Genomic DNA, 24,414 nt, shown 5'->3' with positions numbered 1-24,414 from the left:
AGAATTTATAATTCCTCCCAGCAAAAGGAGAGTACATGGGCACCTGGAAGAGGAGTCCACTTATCAATTCAACATCAAACAATGGCTATGGTGAGAATTGACAGAAAAATATCTTAGTACACAAGTGGAAAGGCTGGAGTGGAGGTCAATACCATGAAGAGTTCCAATTACATTTCCTTGCTCTATTTAAATTACAAGTAAATAAGCCCAGATCTTTTGAACTAATTTAGTACTGGAAACAAAAATCTATTCAATCTGAAGGCTCTGTATCTATTACTTCAGGTCTAATTCTCTAACATCCAAGACTGTTTCCTCATTTACCCTGGGCCCAACAAACTGAAAAGTACTTCTCCTTTTCAAGAAGGCAACTGCCTATGTCACTGAAGGCCAGTAGCAGCATAGAAGACCCACATTTATGCTTGCTAGCATAAAATAGCCCTGCCTAGGGCCTTATGGGAGTGATCTAGATATGCCATAACCTCATTACCATCACTACTCTCCTGCATAAAAAGACATCATCCTCACTACTCCTTGCTTCTCAAAGGCACTCTTCCTATTTATCTTGGTTTATCATTTTCATAGGTGAATTATTGTAGATGGATCTCATTCAGTTATTGGAATATCTCTTCTCACAAATATAGGAGAAGTTGCAAAAGTATGTGTGTATGTGTGTATATGTATATATGTATGTATGTGTATATATATATGTGTATATATATGTATATATATATATACACACACACACATATATATATATATATATCCCTTCCTTTCCATCCTCCCCTCTTTTGTTTGCTTCTTCCAGCTGTAAAAATGGGTCTTTTTTGTTAAAGACCACTAAGAGACTAAAGGTAGAGAAGCAAAGGAAGATTGACGTTTTCAGTCATCCAGAAACAGAATAACAGACCATTGAAATTGTAAAGGCCTTAGACATCATCTAATTCTTCTGTTTCAATTATAAAAATGGGGAAAGTGAGGCATAAAATAGTGAAATGGCTTACTTATATCACATACAACTATCTCGTAGCAGCATCTAGACTAGAACTTGAAACTCCTGCATCCTAATCCATTATACTATGCAGTGGGGTCTACCTCTCCCTTTATCATATCCTAGCCATGAAACAAATTTCACTTCTAGGTTCCTATTCCAGCAGTCACACCCTAAAACCAGTTTCTTCAGAGTCCTCTAACCCATTAAGCAGTCACTTCAACACAAAAGCTTTAGAATTAGACAAGAAATATGCAAAATAAGAAATGTCAATGCAGATTAAATTAGGTTGGTTATATGATATCATGAAAAGAGTTCTAACTCAGAGCCAAGAGAGCTAGATTTTTATCCCACCTCTGCCACTGACTCACTATGTTCAGTTCATCATTTTTAGTTGTGTCTGACTCTTTGTGACCCCATTTGAGGCTTTCTTGGCCTCTTCTTGGCGTGGTTTGCCATTTCCTTCTCCAGCTCATGTTACAGATGAGAAAACTGAGGCAAACACGGTTAAGCGACTTACCCAGGGTTACCCAGCAAGTAAGTGTCTGAGGTCAAATTTGAACTCAGGAAGATCTAGAGGACCAATACAGTCCCTTTCAACCCTAAAAGTTTATGATGGTGGTGGTGAAAACTGATAGAAGGGAAGAAGGGAAAAAGAATCTCTTCTTTCAGACCTTTGAAAGCCTTTTTTTAAAATGCTACTTAGGAGAAGGTGAGGGTGTTACATTAATAAAGCTTCCATGGGAGTCCCTTTCTACTCTTTTCTCTTAGCCCCTCAACACTTTAGGTGACTGTAGTTGCCCAAATCTTGCTTCCCTCTGAATTCTGGACCTCTGACTCATTATGGAAAATATTATCAATGAGCTCTGCCCTACTGGGTTCTCACTTCTTAACTTCCACAGTTGATACTAATTCAGGATGAAGAATGAGAATGAGGTAGTGGGGTGGAAAGCCGTATAGCACCCAGGATCCTTCTTCATAGCAAAGTGACAAAAATTGTTGGGAAACAACTATTCTGAGGGGAGAGGAGTAGAAGTAACATTGTTATCTGAATGTTCAGTTTGACTGAATCACCTCCAGGTACAGTAAACTTGACTTAACTGCCCTCATTCTAGTGAAGACTGAATAACATTACCTAACTTAACCACCTCCATCTTGCTTAACTTGAATATACTTCTTTAGCTACCCCCAAATCCCACAAATGTTGCACCCATGCAACCAGACCAAGTTTCATACAGGGTCGGATATAATTCTATTGGTTCATTCAAATGTTACAGAATACTACTAATTGCCTGTCTACTCTAAGCAGCCCTAAAGAATCTATATAAGCCAAATCTGTACACTAGAAAACTAAAATGAGCTACCAGTGAGGGCAGTTTTCCTTAGTGAGCTCATAAAGTTCTTTTCCTTTCCACTTGGTTTTGCTGTTGTTCAGTTGTTTCAGTCTCGTTCGAGGTTTTCCTGGTGAAAATATTAGTGGTTTGATTTGCTTGTCCAGCTCATTTTACAGATGAGAAAATGGAGGCAAACAGGATTACGTGATTTTCCCAGGGTCACACAGCTAGTAAGTGTCTGAGGTCAGATTTAAACTTGGATCTTCCTGACTCTAGGCCCAGCACTCCATCTACTGTGCTACCTAGCTGCTTGCGAGATCTGGTCATGCATATCTTCTGATAGATAACATTCTCTCCAGGCTCTCAAGAAATTCAGGCTTTCCCAACACCATCATGCTCTTCACTATTCCGTCTTTGAACAGAACCAGGGAGAAGTGGGCCCTGGCACTTGGGTAGGCACAAGTGTAAGGATATTGGCATAAGAACCTTCTTGGAAAGCATATAATATAGGCTCTGCTTGGGAAAGTTCACTGACAATAACTCCTTACTTCATGATTCTAGCGTTCTAGTTCCAAGATATAGCCATCTATACATATAAAAAACTACAGTGATACAGAGGGATTATCTAAATCCTTTGCACAAGGGAGATTCTAGTACCTCTTTCAAACATAGGATAATTGATAAAGCTGCTGGAATTGGAGTCAGGAGAGATCTGGGTTCAAAAACTACCACTTTTATTTGTTCTCTCAGTCACCAAAGCCACGTCAACGGTGGGGATGTTTCTGGGTCTCAGTTTCTTCAACTATAAAACAGCAACAATGATACCTAAAACATCTACCTCAAAAGGTTGCTTTGAGGATCATGAAATAATACTATGTATATAAAGTATTCTGAAAACCTTAACATGCTTCATAAATAAATTAAGAAACTTAGTAGATATTTTATTGGTTTGCCTGAGGCTCAGGGAGTTTAAATTGGCTTGCCCACAGTCTTAGAGTTAATGTCAGAGATAATATTTGACCTGTGGTTTTCTTTACTCCAAAGCCAGCAAGCTATCCACTCTACCCTGCTGCTTTATACACATCAGATAGAGAAACATTGTGGATAGAATTCTGTACTCACAGCAGAAAAATCTAGCTTTTAACCCTTCCTCTGATACTTTGGACAAGTCCAATAACCACCCAGCCTTGGTTTTCTCAACTGTAAAATGAAGTTAATAATAATACCTATTTTAATAGGCCCATGAACCAAATGATATGATATATGTATGGATATACAGATCAACAGACAGACCAATAGAGAGAGGCATACTGTCTCATAAACTTAAAGCACTGTAAGTGAGTTATTATTATTTCTTTAAGGCACTTTCTCCTCAATAGGAAGTCACTATAGACTATAGAATATCCATTAGAACTGAAAAGAAAGTTGAAGTTCAATTATTTCCCCTCTGGGAACTGAGTTGGGCAGTTTTGGAAGCTACATTCTCTTTCTTGACTAATCTCAAGGGAAGGAGTTGATTGCCCCCAGATTAACCCCCCCCCAAAAAATGTACTTGTGTAAACTGTAAGATCATTTTGATCTACCTTAATTTAGTAAAGACATGGTTGGAAACAACCGGGGAAATAGGATCTGGAAGATACATGGAAATTGATGGTCTGGATGAAGTAGGGTGGAAACAGACCTTAAAATACCCACTTAAAATGCAAATACCTACTCCAGAGCCACACCTTAAAACGTTAACAGCAAAACCTTAATTACCAGTTAATACCTTCATTAAGAGTCCAGCTTTCCAGTGGGGATTATTAGAATCCTCAGAGAACCAAAGCAAGCTCGAGACAAAGGAAAAAGGATGGGGGAAGGGTCAAGAAGTTTGGAGAAAACCACCAGGCAGGAAAAAGTCATTATTGATAGAGGTGAACAAAGGGCATCAGTGACAAACTTGACTGATTAACTGTGTTGCCAATAGTCTCATTGAGTTAATTCATTTAAAACAATCTTTGTCAACCCCCAGGATTAGATGTCAAAAGTGCCTAAACTCTGGCAACAACTGTTAAATTTATTAACATCTGATTATGTAGGTTAATACCAGCAATTAGTGTTTTGTATTTTTTGGCTAACTATAAAAGTCCAGAGGCTTGTTGCCACTTACAAGAGTTTCATGTTTGTTTTTCCCAGAAAGGAAAAGAAGTTGGATGTTTCTGTCCAAAAATGATAAAGAAGTTACTAATTAAAAAAAAAAAAAGTCAGGTGTTCTTGCTCTTTGACTTTTTAGAAGAAACAACAATGGGGTTAGATTTGGTTTGAGGTTTCTTGGTGGGGATGGGGGGAGATTAGGGAGGCAGCCTTACCAGCCCCAAAGAAAGTATATTTCAAGTCTCAACATGAATATTCTCTGGGCCCACAGTATATGAATCTAAAGAAAACTATCAGTTTGATGGGAGCCAATGAAGTCTATGCTTTTAGAATGTTGTGTCATAAAATGTCCTTTGGCCTCCTGGGCCACTGAATTACCCATGAAGGCAACCTTCCCACCAGAGAAAGGTGGAATAGCATTTTTCGTGCTCCGTGATCCTAATGCTCAAGCTGTCTACGGTGCATAAATATTCTAACAAGTTTCATCTTGTCACAATAGAGTCATAATGTTGCTCTGTTCAGCACATGATAATGGCTTTGTAATTCAATTATTGGTAGTATTTGTCTTCCGGGATTTATCTGCTCTAAACCTCCGCACTCATGTAAAAATCCTTTACCATAAATCTCATAAATGCTCCAGCAGGTTCTGTCCCCTACCTCGGGGCACATCTTGCCATTCCTGTTCAAACCTTGACAGCGTTTTCTAAATTATGGAATGGCTGTGTTTGGAGTTGTTGGTTTTTTAAATGCCAACAGCCCAGATAAGGATAAAAGATGTTAGTGCAGGTTCATTTTCCCTGGCTGTACCCATCTTAGAGATAGATAGTCCAGGATAGACAAAAAGGCAGACAACACCAGCTTTGCTTCCAAAGGCTTTGGGGAGAATTAGTATTACCTGAGTCACCTTTTCTCTCCTCACCTCACCCCCTACGTTAAAATATGTTTTTCTAGACAACGGGTTTGTCCTTGCCTTATCTCCTTGACAGTATCACATGTGGAAGCACATTTCTACCATTTGGTTCCAATGTTTGTCTCTGCGCATTAAATCTCCGAGTCCCACATTGTCTCTCTTTGCTCCCAGGCAAGGAGGTAGCTTTCTCTCAGCTGCCATCTTTTTTTTCACAACTCTCCTAAATTCTAAACTCCTTCTCTTATTTTAGAACAACTTCCCTTTGCATTCTGTCTTCTTTCTTTCTTCTAAATTACAAAGCTAGCCATCTCTCCTAAACTTTTTAATTATGCATGACTCCAGAGAGTATAATTAGGACCAATGGGTAAAAGTTCCTATGAAGTCCATTTTGGTTCAATAGAAATATGAACTTTTGAATAGATAGATCAGCACAGCAATGGAATTACCTAGCCTGTTATTGGAGGTGTTCAAACAGAACTTAGATCCTTGTTAAGGATTTTGTAGCAAAAACCTATGCTTTAGGGAGGGGTTACGCACTAGATGATGCATGAGGCCCCTTCAAAATTGGAAATTCTATACTTCCATGTTTCTCTTCTCAATACCTTCTAAAACTACATTAATGAAAGTGTAAGGGCAGCTAGATGGTGCAGTAGATAGAGCACCAGCCCTGGAGTTAGGAGGACCTCAGTTCAAATCCGGCCTCTGACACTCAACACTTACTAAGTGTGTGACTCTGGGCAAGTTACTTAACCCCGTTGCCTAGCCAAAACAAAAACAAAAAACAAAACACAAAAAACAAACAAACAAAAAAAACTAAAACAAAAATGACTGTCTACAGCACACTCCATTGAAACAGAGCAGGGCTTGCCTGGGCTATTTCCAGTAGACCACCCCTGGTGTACCACATGTATTATGGCTTAGCACTGAAGCACTTGGCACTTTGGGATGACATAGCAGTCTCTTGGTCCATGTGATAGCAGTAGGAGGTGGGAGACCTTTTTGAAAGAGGAATGGACACTGAGTCAGGAATAGCTGTCTAATCAGAGACTTTAAAAGGAAAGACAACTCTCATTACTACTATTTATTCTTATTCTCTCCTGAACGTATAGCAAGGAAATCTCATTCTGGACTTCCTATGAAAGGGAAAACATCTCATGTATCACAACAGTCACATGTACTGCCTAGAGGTATTTGAGCCCAGATGTAGAGTACTAGATGTCACTTTTTTTTTTTTATTACTTTGAGCAGAGATAACAAAACAAAAATACTGAGATAGATCTTTCTAGCCTTGGAAGTATCTTCATGATTTAGAGAATTTGGGAACCCCTGTTTCCTTCAGCTAGAATTGACTCACATCAGGAGGAATTTTTTTTCTATTCTTTTTTTCACTTTTTTTATTAATTTATTTTGATTTATCAACAATCACTTCCATAAGCTTTTGAGTTTTAAGTTTTTATCTCCCTCCCCCCCTAAGATGGCATGCAATCTGATACAGGCTATACATATACATTCGTATTAAACATATTTTCACATTAGTGATGTTGTAAGGAAGAATTAGAACCAAATAGGAGGAACCACCAGAAAGAGGAAACAAAACAAAACAGAAGAAAATAAATAGCAAATACTATGCTTCAATCTGCATTCAAACTCCATAGTTCTTTTTTTGGATGTGGATAGCATTTTCCATCATAAGATCTTTGGAGATGTCTTAGATCCTTGCATTGCTGAGAATGGCTAAGTCTATCAATGTTAGGGAGAGCATTTCTGCACATAACTATAGATAGCTTTAATTTCTTCATCTGAGAACTACCTGTTCATATCCTTTGACCATTTATCAATTGTGGAATGACTTGTATTCTTATAAATGACTCAGTTCTCTATATATTTTAGAAATGAGGCCCTTATCAGAGACACTGGTTGTAAAAATTATTTCCCAATTTTCTACTTTCCTTCTAATCTTGGTTGCATTGGCTTTGTGTGTGCAAAAACTTTTCAATTTAATGTAATCAAAGTTATCCATTTTACATTTCTTAATCTTCTCTATCTCCTGTTTGGTCATGAATTCTTCTGTCCTCCATATATCTGATAGGTAAACTATAGGAATTTTGTACCACTATACTCTTCTCAAAGAAGATGACAACTATCAGGAAATTTTCCCTGGGGGTGAGTCCAGGGTGGGGGTTTTTAAGAACCATCTGTAATGAGAAATGGGCTGTCTTCTTAAATGTCAGGCTCCCCCAGAACTTCATCAGTGACCATGTGTGAACCATGAGCTGGGGTTTCTTAATGAGAGAAAGCATCCTATATCCCCTCACCCAGTGCTACTCTGTTGCTACAAAAGAATCCAGAGAAGAGTAAGTAATTGCCCAATTGCACTCTTACAATATCTGGAGTATTTTGCATAATTTTCAATGCCATATTTTGAAAGTATTGACAAACTGAGGCAAGTCCAATGGAGGATATCTTTGAAGTTTTAAAAACTCAAAACTGTGGCATATATATAATGAATGATGAAACCAAGGATGCTCAGCTTGGAGAACAGAAGACTTATAGGGGATATGCCTACATATTTTTTAGGGTGAAACTATGGAAGGCAGAATGTTCTATCTCTTCATTGTTCCACAGAGCAAAACTAAGAAAATTGATTGAAATTATGAGGGCAAAAATTTCAACAGCAGACAAAGTTACTTTCTAATGACTTAAGTTGTTCAATGTTGAAATGAGTCATCTTGCAAGATAGTGAGCACTATGCCACTGGACATATTGAAGTTAAGGAAAGATGGATGGTCATCTGGTAGGGATTCTTCTTTTGAGAAGGATGTTACAAGAATGACCTCTATAGTCTCTTCCAACACTAAGATTCAGTGATCCCCAAAGATAACTCAAAATAATGTCCCTTTATCCATCTAAATATTCCCTCTAGTCTATGTTTCCAGATAACTTCCCTACTACTTCTTGCAGAAAATATGGCCCTCAGCACCCTTCCTGATGAACAGTTCTGAGGACCTTTGCAAAAAACTGCTCCCCAGACTGTACTGTGGCAGTACTCTATGCCTTTCATTTGACAAGAAACATTTCATTACCCTTGAGAGATGGGTGTATAACCTTGGTCTTTATTACTTCTAAGTAAGGGTTCTGTGCTCACCTCCTAGCTGCTTCTTGAACTATTTGAACTAATCCTACTATTAGCAAGTTATACCTACAAATTAATCTAAAATTTCTCTGCTGCAGCCTGAGCCCCATGGCTTCTAGCTTGGCCCTCATCAACTAATGGGAATAATTGAACCTTGTCCTCTTTATCTTTATCACATGAGGCCCACACTCCATCACTCTCTCACCAACTGTATCACTTCTAACCCAGAGAAAATGAAACTTGGTTGTCTCTCTCTGCTTTCACTAAGAGCTATCTGAATGACAAGAAACAGAAAATAGGAGAGAGAGAAAAAATACAGGCATATGTTTTTTTAATTTAGCATAACAACAAAAAAAATGGATTCATATGTCAAAATCACGCTCTTTTGAGCTTTTAAATCCAAATATTCCCTAAAGCAAATTTAAAGGACGGCGTGTGATCTCCATTCTTAGAGCCCCGTATAACATATTTGCTTTAGCACCCTGGCTTTTCAGATGTCCAAAGTGAAGAGCATCCAACATAAAGTCTAACACATCCTTTCTTTGGCAACCACCCAAGCCAATCTTTCCTATTTGCTAATGCAGCCCTCAGCCTACGATTTTTCATCCCTGTTTGAAGCGGGCCCCTGAAGTGTGCACTTTTCAGTTTCTTTTTTCTAAGAATAAATTTTAAAAGACCATGCTCTGTTCAACTTAGAACATGTTGTTGAAAGGCTATTTGTATACGATACATGTTTAATATAAACTGATTTCTAAGGGTGGTAGCTTTAGGGGCTCTGAAGGGCCTGACAGACTTAGATGAACAGCTCATTCTCTCTTTGCACAGGACAGGAAGAGGCAAAAACATGCATGGGGCAGGGAGGAGAATTGTTTATATTTTCCTTCAAATTGAATGCATGCTCTTTGGAGCAACTGTGTTACACCCTTGGGAAGAATGGAGTTGGAGAAGTAAAGAGTAAAGGGTAGTCTGAGCTGAATTGAGTCAGTGACCTGGTTTTTTCACTGAGGACAAAGTCCAGGATCATTGTTGTTGAACATATTGCCAGTTAGCTGGAGAAGGATGACTCAAACCAGGGCAGTGACTGCACCATTGATCAATCTCTAGAAATGGGTTATGTCTCTACTCTAATAGTGACCTATTGGCTAGAGGCAGGTAGGTAGGTGGTACAGTGGACTGAGTGCTACACTTGAGGTCAGGAAGACCTAAATTCAAATGTAGCCTCAGGCACTAGCTGCATGACCTTGGGCAATTCCCTTAACCTCTGCTTGCCTCAGTTCTCTGAACTGTAAAACTGAGATAACAGCACCTGCCTGGCAGAATTGTTGTGAGAGCAAATGAGATTATATTAACATAGCACAGTGCCTGGCACATAATAGGTATCATATGAATACTTATTCCCTTCCCTCCATCCACTCCATCCCCCACAAAGAGTGTCAGCATGTAAAACTGACAATGCTACATATGAATGGGAGAAACTATCCAAGAGTATAGTGGAAGTGAGCATAGTGGCAGGTGGAGAAATAAGTTGACTCCCTTCAAAGAGAAGTAGATGAGTGCCCAGAAGACATTGCCCTTTCAGTTGAAACACTCATATCAACGGGGGCTAAGCGCCATTCTTATCTACACTTGTGTTGCTATATTGTTTTCTAAGTTGTATATTGATAAAGGCAGCTAGATGGCACAGTAGATAGAGTAGTGAGCCTAAAGTCAGGAAGATACGAGCTCAAATCCAGCCTAAGATATTAACTAGCTGTGCGACCATTGACAAGTCCCATGACCTGTGTTTGCCTCAGTTTGCTCATCGATAATATGAAGATAATAGTAGCACCTATCTCCAAGGGGTGTTGTGAGGATTGAATAGAACAATATTTGTAAAGCACTTTGCACAATGTCCAACACATAGTAGGCACTATATAAATATTTGCTCTTAGCATTAGTAAAAATAGTATTACAGGCTAGGAAGATAGTCTTTTGCCTTTTAATGTCATTGCTATACTTTAATAAACACATTTTTTTTTTGTTAAAGATGTTAGCTTAAGTGCTAATAGGGCATCAAGGCCCTGGAAAGGCAAACAGGCCAAAATCAGAGATCCCTAGGCTAAACTCTGGGTGGAGGCTCAGTCATAAAATTGTTATTATTGAGAGATTCCAGAGACTAAAAAAGTTCATACTGCTCAGATCTGAGACACAGGTTATCTATGGCAGTCCTAGATACTGGACTTTCTAGGATGATCCCAATTTCAAAAAATGTAAGTATACTTTTAGTAAGAATTTTCCAAAGAAACACCTTTGGTTAAATTATTTGTCCCAAATTCTGATTCAGAAAATATTTATACTATCTATCTGTAGATCAACTTAGCCAAATTTGGGGAGATACAGCATCTAAAGATTGGCAACCAAAGGATATTTTTTTTCAACAATGTCAACTCATGAGGATTATAGACTAAAGTGTGAAGGAACTGTGATTCAAAACAACTTAATCCACATTTATTAAACATATGTGACATGTGAAGTACTATGCTAGGCAAGGAGAATTCAAAGATTTACAAACAAAATGACCTCTGCCCACATAAACATCACATTCTCGTCAGGGGATGGAACACATACACAGATCAGTAAGGGCAAAGTCACTTGAGGGCACACACACTAATAAAATAGGGATGTCAGGAAAAGTTTCGTGGAGCAAACTGTAACATGAGCTGAGCCTTGAAGAAACACAAATGTTCAAAGGCAGAATTGAGGCAGGGGGACATTCCAGGCTTGCAGGATGACTTAAAAAAAGAATGAAAAAAAAAAGTTAGATTTTAGAGCCAGGACAATGAAGAATAGGATTAGCTTCATCTATTGAAATAAGCATAGGACAGTGGGAATTGGGGGGGAAATACCAGAACAAAACACTGAGACTGGGGTCAGAAGACATAGGTTCAAATCCTGCCTCTGCTATGTATTATTTATATGACCTTGGGAAAGTCACTTAACATCCTTTAGTCTTAATTATGAATCTTTATCTATAAAATGAGGAAGTTGAACTAGATGTCCTCTGAGGTCTCTTTCAACTGTAAATCTTTGATCCTATGGGAATACAGCTGAACTGTGGAGAAAACCAATCCAAGTGAGTGGTTGGCTAACATGTATCTTTGACTTACAGAAAGTTAATCGGTAAGAACTGAGGAGATGGGGGATATTCACCCTAAGGAGAGCTGGATTAAAGGCAACCACAAACTAGGGCTGAGTGGCAGTACAGCTGAGAGCAATAATGATCCCCGTCAGGAGGGGCTATGGAGTACATCAATGGTAATGAGAGGATCAATGACACTTAATGAGAATAAATGAGTTATGATGGAGTGGTATGGAAGGGCTTTGGACAAGTTCTCCAATGAGGAGCAATAATCAGAGGAGAATTGTAAGAAACAAGACTTCATAAAGAAAGGATATATAAAGAGGAGGGAGAAGCTAGGTGGTACAATGGATAGAGTGCTGGACCTAGAGTCAGGAAGACCTGAGTTCAAATCCAGCCTCAGACACTTACTTGCTGGGCAACCCTGAGCAAGTCACTTAACCCTGTTTGCCTCAGTTCCCTCACCTGTAAATTAAACTGGAGAAGGACATGGCAAATCGCTCCAGTAATTCTGCCAAGAAAACCCCCAATGGGGTCACGAAGAGTTGGACATGACTGAAATGATTGAACAACAAATAAAAGAGGAGCTCTGATGGATTAGCTCTTTATCTTGACCACCTGAACAAAGAGCCCTCTCTGGTAAATACTGTAAGTGATAGAGATTTGGAGGGTATATTTACTCACCATGGGCTCAGATTTAAGTCTTCTATGTTTCTATTAACTTCTAAATTAACCTACTAATATTTCAAATCCTATGAACCTATATACTTAAAAGGGGAAGTGGTAACCACCTTTGAAAAATGACATATAGTACTGTTCCCAGATCACCCCAAAGGTTGTAATGAGCCAGAAAAGTTAATCTTTCTCCAAAGTATATCTGATGCCCTCAAATTAGGAGGAAGCCATTCACACAAGGGACTTTGATCCATGTCATTGATAAACATTAAACAGCACAGAGCAAAGGATGATCTGTAGGGTATTCCAGTAGACCTCTCTTCAATTTGAAATGCAGACATAGTAGAAGGGCTTGGACAAAGTGAAGTATATGATAATCGCTGGGATTGCAAAGATTCCTAGAATAATCTAATATGAGAAATTTGGAGAGAAAAAAAAAAAACAACATTTAACCTGGAGAAGAGAAGAGAGGAGGGCAACATCGACTTTCTTGTTGTTATTCAGTCATGACTCTTAGTGATCCTATGGACCACTGTACATGAAATTTTCTTGGCGAAGCTAATGGAGTGGTTTGTTATTTCCTTCTCTAGTGGATCAAGGCAGACAGAAGTTAAATGACTTGCCCAGGGTCAAACAGCTACTGAGTGTCTGAGGCCAAATTTGTACTCAGGTCTTCCTGACTCCAGGCCCAGTGCTCTATCCATTGAGCAACCTAGCTAACTCCTAGGTAAACAGAGAGAGATTAAGTGATTTATCCAAGGTAACACAGTTAGTAAATGTCTAAGGCCAGATTTGAACTCAAGTTTTCCTGACTTCAATACCAGTGCTCTATCCACTGAGCCATCTACCTGCCCCCATAGCCTTTCTTACATTAGCAATTATAGTGAATACTATATAATTTGGATAGCAAAGCTAAAATTGAGATTTGAAAATGGTGCTTTTCAGAAGGGTCATTATTCTTCTAAGACCTTTGAGAACATTGACAATGCTCACATATTTACTTTTCATTCCTCACTTCTCCCAAGAAAACTGTTACTCACTAGAGAAAGGAGTAGAGGATGAGGTTTGTCCCTCCATATTGGGGATCACTTCCATAGTTCCTGCTGGCTCATAATTATTTCTTTCTAGTCATTCTGACTTCCTACTATTTACAACAGAGATCAACAATCACTGCATAGCCACCCTTCTCTTTCACCCTTCTGCTGCCCTCCCCAGCTTTCACAGCTCCCCTACTGCTGTTCTCAGTTTCCATCAAGTAGAGGTCATTTTGACACTGAACTATTGCAAAAGTTCCACTCTCTTACAAACAATCTGCATGGGAAAGCCTTGAAAGTGGGTTTAGACCTTTGTGATTCTTAAGATTTCTTTAAATACAGTCCAAGGGTTCATGTGAAAAGTTTTCTGGCAGAGGACTCCTGGGGTTTGAAATATAGTCTTTTTCTCCATACCCACATAGGTGCATGATGCCTATTTGTCTCCTCTCTCCACTATCTAAGCAATGCAGCTCATGGTGACAACAGCATTTACTAGGTCAAAAGATTCAGGGTAATTCTGTTGAATTATTCCACAAATCCCCATTTTCCTCTTGAGTAGGTAGGGTGTCCAAATGACTTATTAATGATTCTCAAGATAGCAAGGAAAAGGGTAGGAATGAGGTTGGTAGAATGGGATTACACTTATTCCTTTGAGCTCTCATGCCTTTGCACTGGAGAGAGAGAGATGCACCACCTTTGCTACATTTCCTAAGAAAGAGACTGCATCCTTCCTGAGGGCCAATTGACAATTGCTTTTACCAAGAGGGTAGTTTATATTATATTAGGATTTATGCAAAGGTCATCGAAGCAAACCATTGTAAAGGTAAACTCACCAAATAAGTCTAGTTATGCTTAAAATTATTGATCAGTTTGAAGCAACTTTTTTTGGAAGATTACTAATCATTTGGCTTTGCCTCTACCTTTCACGTCAGTGCCTAAAAATTTTTAAGCATTGCAAAATTTTTAAAAAGAGTATTGGGTTCTAAATCACTATTGATTATCAGAACTAAAACAACTCTGAGGTACCACCTCACACTTACTAGAAATGACAAATGCTGGAGGGGATAAAGGAAAATAGGTACATTAATGTACTGTATGTGGAGCAGTGAGCTGCCCCAACTATTCTGGAGAACAATTTGGAACTATGCCCAAAGGGCTATAAAACTGGGCATACACCTTGACCCAGCAATACCACTACTAGGTCTGTATCCCAAATAGATAAATTAAAAAGGAAAATCCCATATGTACAAAAAGATTTATATCAGCTTTTTCTGATAGCAAAGATTTGGAAATCTAGGGGATGCCCATCAATTGGGGAATGACTGAATGAGTTGTGGCATATGATTGTGATGGAACATTAAAAAGTGATGAGGGGGGGTTGTTTTTTTAAAAACATGACAAGATCTACACAAACTGCTGCAAAATGAAGAGAGAATTACCAGGAGATCATTGTGCACATCAACAGCTATGTTGTAATGATGATTGATTGTGAAAGACTTGGCTAATCTGATCAATAAAATGATCCAAGACAATTCCAAAGGACTCATGATGAAAAAATGCTATCTGCCTCCTAAGAGAGAACTGATAAACTCTGAGAACTAAGGGAAGTATATTTTTTTTCTTTTTTGTTTTTTTGCAATATGGCTAATATGGAAATATGTTTTTTTATGATTTCACATGTATAATTCATGTCATAATGCTTGTCTTCTCAATGGATGGGGGAGGAGTGGGAGAGAGAGAATTTTGAATTTAAAATTTAAAAAGAAAAGAATACTTAAAATAGATATTTTTTTAAAATGTGAGAGTATTGGAAGATCTTGTTATTTTCATCATCATCATCAACAACAACAACAACAATAATGCTGTGCTGCTTACAAAAGCTTAAGCCACCTCAAGAATTGAGGCCAGTAAGAAGCTGGGCAAACTTAAATCAGGAGCTTCTGGAACTATGTGCAAAGTCAGGCTAGATATCTTCCACCAAGAGATGCTGTGATGCAAGCTTACTTTCTCCTCCTTCACATGCCCCTCTGTGTGAGTAGAGATACCTAGTTCAATGTAGAAACCAGCGATTTACCTACCCTTCCTCTCAGAGTGATCAGTCAGGCTTCACTAATTCACAATTTTAATAGTAGGAAGTCAGAGTGACTAGAAACAAATAACTATGAGCTGGCAGGAACTATGGAAATGATCCCCAATATGGAGGGACAAACCTCATCCTCTACTCCTTTCTCCAGCGAGTGACAGTTTTCTTGGAAGTGGTGAGGAATGAAAAGTAAATATGTGAGCATTGTCAACAGTTCTCAAAGGTCTTGGAAGAATAATGACCCCTCTGATTTTCAAATTTCAATTTTAGCTTTGCTATCCAAATTCACTAATTCACTGGGAGACAGCGCATTCAGAAAGAGTCGAAAGTCTGAACTATGGAATATTCTCACAGAAAACAAGAACTGTGTTATTTTCGGGTATGCCTAGCAATGAGAACGAGGCAAATCTAGTGTTACTTGGTAGATGCCCTATTTCAAAGACTAGACATGAAAAATTTCAAATTAGCACCATTCTAGGCAATATTGCTCCCGCTCACTTTACGAGTGCACTATTTACATGATAATGATAACAATAACTAGAATTTCTATAGCATTTTAGGGTTTACAAAACACTTTTAATAGGTAAGTGCTTGAAAATATTTTGTACACTGAGTATAGTAAAACACTGCCTTCAAATTTTGTTTCGATGTTCATGGGCATTAAAAATCTCCTTTCTTACTAACAAGGCAGAGATAAATTTCAGCCAAAGTCTACTCTAAATTTCCATGAGTTCCAAATTGAGACCTGTATTTCTAAACTAAGTGAGCATATTGTAGCCAAGATGGTGTAGAATTTGAATAGGGGCTAGATATGATATGAATATTAGGATGCTTACTTTTTAATTTAATCTTCAGAAACTTTACAAACCTATTTCAGGGCTACATATAGAGGCATGTATACATACACATATGCACATATGCATGTATGCATGAGTACACCCAGTTAGCATGACATAGTAGATAGAATGCTAGGCTTTAAGTCAGGAAAACCTGGGTTCAACTATCACCTCAGACACTTAGCTATTTGTCCTTTGGCAAGGCACAACTCCTCTGACTTTTAGTTTTCTTATCTATTAAATGGGTATTAAAATAGTATCAACCTTCTTATAGATCTAAAAGACCTCAGAGGCCCTCTAGCACAATGCCTTCATTTTTATAGATAAGAAAACTAAAGCCAAGGAAGGTTAAGAGATTTGTCCACAGTCACACAGGTAAAGTGTCAGAGGCAGGACTTGAGCCCAAATCCTCTGGTGTAAAAATCATTGTTCTTGGGGAAGGTAGGTGGTGCAGTGGACAGAGCACCAGACCTGGAGTCAGAAAGACCTGAGTTCAAATCCAGCCTCAGACACTTACTAGCTCTGTAACCCTGGGCAAGTCACTTAGTACTGTTTGCTTCAAAAAAAAATAGAATAATAATAATCATTATTCTTTTGACGGTACCAGGCTTTAAGGATCAGAAAAAAAGAAAGAAAATATATATAAAGCTCCTTAGAAAACTTTACTTGATATAAAAATGTGAGCTATTAATATCAATCATAGCACTGTTCTAGGCACTAAAGGAGTATAAAAATAAAGAAATTTATTTAGGAGAAAAAAAAAAAAACAAATCCAGGGACTTGAAACTGCCATGTATCACTTCAAGGCAGTGTCGTACATTAACACAGACACTAAATGCTACAGGCTTGAGAGCAAAGGAGGTCAGTGTGGGCTAAAGATACCTACCCTGATAGAAGAGACTTTATTTGATCTGATCTTTAAAAATGGTACCAGATAGATCTGGGCAGTAGCAGAGGAAAGATGGATAAACTTTCAAGTTACAGAAACCCCCTTTTAAGTGTTCATGTTCCCTAGTAATGAAAACAAAGGGCCAGCTTTACAGGAATATAGGTCGCTATATCTCACCAGGCTTGTCTCCAAATGGGCTGCCTTTTCAGGAGGCATCTGTAGTTTTAACAGTTTCTCTAATGCAGTTCTCTAGCTTTCAATTCCCAAAGGGATTTTAGTGTAGCATTTGAAAATGAGAGAGATAAAAATGTATTTCTCTTGGATGTGTCTAAGAGTGTGCAGTAGGGGAATGGCAGGCTTCTAGTGATAGGTGCTGTATCATACATACATCCTGAGACACATGTGTAGACAAATGAACAGCATGTTTGCTTTGCTTTGGTGTGTTCATTCTTAAGAGAATGGAGAGGGACTTTTCTATGGCCCAGCTACAATCTACTGTTGAGAACAGCTACCCCCAAGTGAGCCTCCTCTGACAATGAACACAGGCTACTGTGAAAAGCGATATTTAAAAGATTTGTTCTAAGCTGACAGCTAAAGGTGTGTTCCAATTTAAGAGGACACTTCAGAAATGCCTTTCTGGAGTCAAGTTCATAAGCCTGACAAAAAATGATAAAGGAAAAGGAGCAGAGGAAAGGGGAAAGGAAGGAAGAAAAGGGGAAAAGATGAGCTTGTATGAACTTTACTTTTCTGATTGATAGGTTGGATACAAAGGTTTCCTGGCCTTCCCTTTCTTGCCTCAATCACTCAGCACTAAAATTTCTACCCATATTCTATTCTATTTTATACTACTGTTACGTAGTATTACGTCATGTGTATATGTCTTATAATGCCCCTTCTAGATCATGAGCTCCAGGAGAGAAGGGACTAGATCTTAATTATTTCTGTATCTCTCTCACTGTCTAGAGATTTCATTCCATTTTATTCAAATCAACAAGTATTTATTGAGCACTCCCTATGTTTTAGACACCTGAGAGACAAAGAAAAAAAATCAAACAGTCCCTGCCCTCAAGGAGCTTCCTTTCATTGTTAATACCACAGTCCTTTCTACTTAGCCATCTTCATGCCAGTCAAAAAAGTTTAAATTTAATATAATATTCCTAATAATCAAAATAGTAATAATAATAATAGTAGTAGTAGTAGTAGTAAATATTTATATAGCACTTTAAAGGTGCAAAGAGTTTCATTTATGTCTTCCCATTTCTGATGGGAGATATATAATATATTCAGATAAATAAATTTTTAAATACACAAAATAAATGCAAAGAATTTGGGGGAAAGTATTATCAACTTGAAGGTGTCTAATGGAGGAGCTAGCACTTGAATTGAATCTTCCAAGAAACTAGGGATTCTAGCACAGTTCATGGCACACAGTACATGGTTAAATAAATAGTGGCTAAATAAATTGTGAATGCACATAAAAAGCATCATTTGGGCTTGCTTAGAGACTTGAAGTAAAATTTAAAAATTCCAAACAGACTTTGCTTCTCCCTAATGTGACTGAATACCATCCCGGATGGAAAAACCAGGCCATTCATCAAACCAGTAGCTCCCTTTAGAGCAATTAATGAGTAACAAAAATATGGTGGCCCAATCCAGGGTCACTTGGGCTGTTTTCTCAGTATAGAATATGAAAGATTGTCACGTTCTTACCAGTAGAATCTGTTTGGGACGACTCCTTCCTGGAGAAGTTGCCATCTTCTCCCAAATTCTGCAGAGCTGTATAACTAGAGAGAAGAGAAAGAATCCTCAGTTGGGCAAACCTGCAAGCGATCACAAGTTGAAACACCAGTTCAATCCATCAATGAGTATAATGTTTAAGTGAGACTCCTTTGGCTGAGTTTTAGGGTTTGCATAAGGCAGCACAGGGAAATAAGGATGGAAGAGTTGGAGACAGTTAATTGAGCCTACCAGGCTAGACAATGAGAAGTGCCATCTCTTAAAGACACATACCCTGATCTCCTCCCCTCTCAAGTGTCCTTCCTCAAACATTACTTTGAAAATATCTTGTATTTAATTTTCTATGCTCATGTGGCCCCTTCTAAATATATATATATGTATATGAATGTATGTATACATAAATACATATACGTATATATGTATACACACACACACACACACACACACACACACACACATGTATGTAAGGTCCTTAAGAGAAACTAACCATTTTATTTTTGTCCTTGTGTAGTATCTGGCAAAGAGTAGGTGCTTAAAAGATGCTTGTTGAATGATGGCTGTTGAATGAATACAATGATTCTGTCATTGCAGGACAACTGAGTATTCATTCTTCTTAAAGAAAGATGCTGACTTCAGTCCTCCTCTTCCCTCTTCTACACCGCCCCCACATGCACTCCTTAATACAATTCTCAAATCCAATTGTACATCAGACATTTGCCAGCTACCCTCTTCTCTGACAATGTACATATCTTGGCTCCTGTAAAATCTTACTTATCATGAAGAGAGAGGTTGTTTACTCCTCCAAGAAACCTTCCCTGGTTAGTTTTATTTACTTGTAATTACTTCCTGACCTTAATATCCTCTAGAATATTCTACAATACACATTGTTAACATTACATTAATTTCTTTTTTTTTGCTTATTTTTAAGGCTTTAATGTATCCAAAGAAAAATAAAAATGTCTTATTTAAATGCATCTTCTATAAATTCCAACCATTTCTCTTCCCTTTGTTATTTTTTTTTTGATTTTTAATTTATGGAAAGGAAAAGAACCATCAAGGACACATGCTGGAAGTTGGGGGACACCAGAGAAATGCCACTGAGGGTCACTAAAACAGGGGAGAAGGAAGCCAGCAACCTCCTCCTTGAACCTTGAGGTTCTATTCCATCTATTCTAAAGGCTTCTCTTAGAACTGCAGCATATAGGTACAAGGGGAGGAGACACTGTGGGTGGGGTGCTAAGAAGCTGTCTCTTCAAGAAGTTAGAAGAGAATCTTCCCTAAGTTGAGAGAAATGTTTGTTAAAATGAATTGAGGTCAGGAATAGTGCACACCTGTAATCCCTATTAATGGGGAGGCTGAGGACGGCGCATGGCTTGAGTTCAGTGAGCTAAAGCGAATCAAGTGTCTGCACTATGTCCAGCACCAGGAGTAAGGGGTGACCAGGATGCCTAAGAAGGGGTAAATGAGCCCATCAGAAATAGGGTAGATCAAAGTGTCTGGGACAGTGTGGATCAGCAGTGGGATGGGTCTTATGAATGGTGGCTATACATTTAGCCTGACCAGGAGTGGGAGATCCTGTCTCTCTCTCTATATGGATGGATGCATGCATGCATACATATGTGGATGGAAATTAAACAGTATAGAAAGAGGTAATCACATTAGTGGTAAATCAGGGATAGGAAAGCACATAGTGAGTAGACAAAGGACAAAGTTTTCCTTCCATGTTCTACCTGCACCCCTCCCCCCAACAAACACACTTTGGGTATAGATATTACAAAACTAGGGAGTGTAACCTTTTTTATTTTTTTTTGAAGGGAAGATATTACCAAACTAGGCAAGCTAAAATGATTCTAGAAAAGGTAGACATCATCTGGGGTGGAAGAGGTGAAGTACTTGTTCCTAAAAGGGAGATTTTTGGGAGGGGACTGAAGGTTTTGGCAGAACTCTGGTCTGAGAACAACTCTTGGACCAAGAAGAAGGTATACCATTTGACTCAGGGGTATTTGGCTTGGGGTATAATGTGGAGGCATTATAACCCTTAGGCTGGACAGTGCCTTTTGTCTAGAAAATTCTTTTGGTTCTGAAGAGGTAAAGGGTTTAGATAGTCTATTAAGGGGATTTGTTCTGTGAAGTTCGGATTTAGTCAAAAGGCCACACTTGAGGACCTAGAGGGCCACATGTGGCCTTCAGGCTGCAGGTTCCCCACAGTTTTTTAGAGCATGGACCAAGAGGACAGCAAGCAGGGATTCAACTTCTTCTTCTTCTTCTTCTTCTTCTTCTTCTTCTTTTTTGGACGTAATTGAAATTAAGTGACTTGTCAGGGTCACATAGCTAGTAAGTGTCTCTGAAGCTGGATTTAAACTCAGGTCCTCCTGACTCCAGGATCAGTGCTCTATCCACTGCACCACCTAGCTGTCCTTGGGTTGTAATTATTTAAGATTAGCTCTACTTTAGGCCTAAGGAAGAGACATAAAAGGACCTTCAGTTTTCTTCACAGGTTGTCAGAAACTGAGAGAGAGAGGTCCAGGAGACGGTACCTCATATTAAAGTTTTGGCTAGAGTTTTCTTTGGTTGTCTGTCTTCTTCAGGTTCTTGATTGTGCTGTCTGAGGTACAGGAGTGAGATTTCCCAACACTTCTGTCTTTGAAGGGTGAGCTTCCACAGGGTTCAGAGAATGTCCTCAACTATATCTACATCCCTTCCATAGTATTTCTTACTGGCCAGCCTGTATAGAATCCATGCCCCATTACTGCTATTGATTTTCCTAATGGTAAGCTTATATTGAACCTGCAGGTGAGCAAGGCAACTCCAAGTAAACTAAACCAGCCCATGTTGTACGATCAGTGAACTTTAAAGGGTCTTTTTTCTGAGACAATGTCTCTTGGAACAAAATGAACATTTCAACCAAGAAAGGCTCAAATCACCAGCTATCAAAGCAAACACCTCGATTGATCCAAACTGCAAAACATTTGGGAACCAGCCAAGGGGACCAATTTCCATGTAAAGCTTTGCTTCACTCCCTACTATTCCTGAGAATGTTTTCCTAGCTCCCTTCCTTGAGAAAGCACAAGACAAATGAGGTGACAAACATTCTCATGCTGTTACCCTAAGATTTTATACATTCTGTATTTGTACCTCAGTGGCCCAAAGTTCACATAACCCCACTCTCATAGACCCAATTCAGGCCATGCCTCTGAGTTATAATATACATCTCTGCACTTATATTGCTCAAGCTAGACTCAAAGGACTAGAACAGGTGGCAATTTAATGTAGAGAAAACAGCTAGTGGGAGAGGCAGGACTAAAAAACATTTTGTTTAAAACAACGAAAGGGGTTTTGGCAAAATGTTAATTCAACATATGTCAATATAACATGGCCGTCTCTGGACCATGTCTCTGGTTGGCAGGTCGGATTGCTCAATGTTTTTATTAAACAACATGGTCAATTTGAAAAGGAGTAGATAATGGCATGGACAGGACTTAAGGGTCATCAAAGGGTCCCTTAGATTAAGGTATAGCTGCTAAACTTAGGTAACACTTTCTTGGGCACTGCAATAACAATATAGTTACATAATGAAGGACAGTTTTCAAAATGTAACTGGGCTTCTCCATATATGAAAAGTCATTATGTGGAAGAGTGATCTCATTTTTCCTATTTAAATAAATAACTCAAAAGCAAAAGTAGGAGCAGTGAATGAAGGGTACAAAAAGAGAAACATAGACTGGATATAGATTTAAAAAAAAATAAAACAAAACTTCTTAACAATCAAGCTAAAAAAAATGGACTGGGTTACCTTAGGGGTGAGGGAGAAGGGAGATATGTTGGATTTCTACTCAATGAAGGTAATCAAAAAATGGCTGAATAACCACTCAACACATATCTTTCAGAAAAGTTTCTATTGGGGATACAGGTTAAACAGGATGGCTCCCGTTGTTCAGTCATGTTTCAGTCATAGCAAACTCTTCTTGACCTCATTTGGGGTTTTCTTGACAAAGATATTGGAATGGTTTGCCATTTCCTTCTCTAGTTCACATTATAGATGAGGAAACTGAGACAAACAGGGTTAAATGACTTGCCCAGGGTCACACAACTAATGTCTGAAGCCAGATTTGAATTCAGGAAGATGAGCCTTCCTGTTTCCAGGTAACGTTCTATCTACTATGCCACTCAGCTATCTCCAACAAGATGGCTGCTGAGATTTATTCAGACTGCAGTTTCATGATTATATTTCTAAAACTCTCCTTTCTATATTCCGCCTCAGTGCATTGAAAAAGCAATTTTGCTTGCCAGAAATACACACCTACTCCCCTCATCTTTCCCTCTTAGGACATGCTCTTCCTTCAATGCTCAGATCTAATGTTTCTTTTTCCATGAAGCCTTGGTGCCTTGAGATTCCTCCAACCCCCACATCAATAAGAATTCTCACTCTCCTCAAATTTTGTTGTATTTGTTATATTTTGTTGCATTATCCACATACATATTATACCTACTAGTAGAAAGAGATCCTTAAGGACAAGGGCAGTATGCCTTTTTATCACTAGCACCTAATATTTGATGTTTATTGAATTGAAATGATGAGGAAGGAATTTAAATGCAGGACTCCCCACTCCAAATGTGATGTTCTTTCTACTGTCCCATGCATTATCTCATCTGATAAAATTTTATGAGTCTTAGTTTAATCTCCTCTACTAGACTATAAGTACCTTGAGGGCAGGTATGGCCTTATATTTCTTGTGCATCCTCACAGTGCCTAACACAGTGCCCAGAATAAGGGAGGTCCTCATTAAATACTTTCTGACTGATGACAGAATTTCTAAGTAACCCCAACCAGTGTTAAAGGCCAAATGGCAGTACTTCCCCATGGGACGAACAATTTGCACTTATGCCATTGGGGCTGAATAGAGTCACCTGGACAAACAGCAGCACTTCCCCATGGGATAGACAGTTTGTGCCTGTGTCCTAGGGGACAATGTGATTTTCTGTGATGTTTTAGAGAGCCCTGCTCCTAAAGATTAAATATATTGGGGCATTTGAAATTCTCAGGAGATTTGTAGCTGTAGGCAAGAGGTGAATACAAATTAACCCACACGGGAGGGAGTTTTTTTGAAGTTTACCCACTACTTCAAACATTTTCTCCCTAGGAAGTGAATTGTTAGGCCTCTGTTACAGGAGGAAAGGGAAAAATCTCACCACAACTCAAGTTAATGTGTTAATTAAACCTATCCATCCTGACAGCAAAGCTTCCTTCTATAAAGGAGGGAGGGGTGTCAAAGCCTTCCAGTGAATAACAGTTCCAGCTAGTAATGGAAGGTTTTTCATGGAAAACCAACCAGACTTTTACTAAAAGTCACTGCTCTGGCAGCACTTAAATAAGATCTATTTCTGATTCTGTTTGTCTCAGGCTCTGTGGTTTCTTTGGAGTGTCAGAGCAAGGCACCAAACACTATCATTATATCATTATAATCTGTGCATATGACAGAGAGAGAGAGAGAGAGAAAGAGAGAGAGAGAGAGAGAGAGAGAGAGAGAGAGAGAGAGAGAGAGA

General features: G+C 38.7%; 1 protein-coding gene across 1 annotated transcript in view; it reads right to left on the bottom strand.

Moving 5' to 3' along the window:
- The window catches only part of SORCS1 (sortilin related VPS10 domain containing receptor 1), a 700,512-nt gene that overhangs the window by 185,254 nt on the left and 490,844 nt on the right, over window positions 1–24,414 (bottom strand). Inside the window, exon 6 of the mRNA XM_027852142.1 lies at window positions 18,844–18,917. Coding sequence (XP_027707943.1) covers window positions 18,844–18,917 — 74 coding nt within the window. The remainder of the gene's footprint in view (window positions 1–18,843; window positions 18,918–24,414) is intronic.

Source organism: Vombatus ursinus, unplaced genomic scaffold, assembly GCF_900497805.2.
Source record: "Vombatus ursinus unplaced genomic scaffold, bare-nosed wombat genome assembly UNPS02009205.1, whole genome shotgun sequence".
In the NCBI taxonomy this organism is placed as follows: domain Eukaryota; kingdom Metazoa; phylum Chordata; class Mammalia; order Diprotodontia; family Vombatidae; genus Vombatus; species Vombatus ursinus.
Note: the sequence above shows the minus strand (reverse complement) of the source record. Positions and strands in the feature narration are given on the sequence as shown.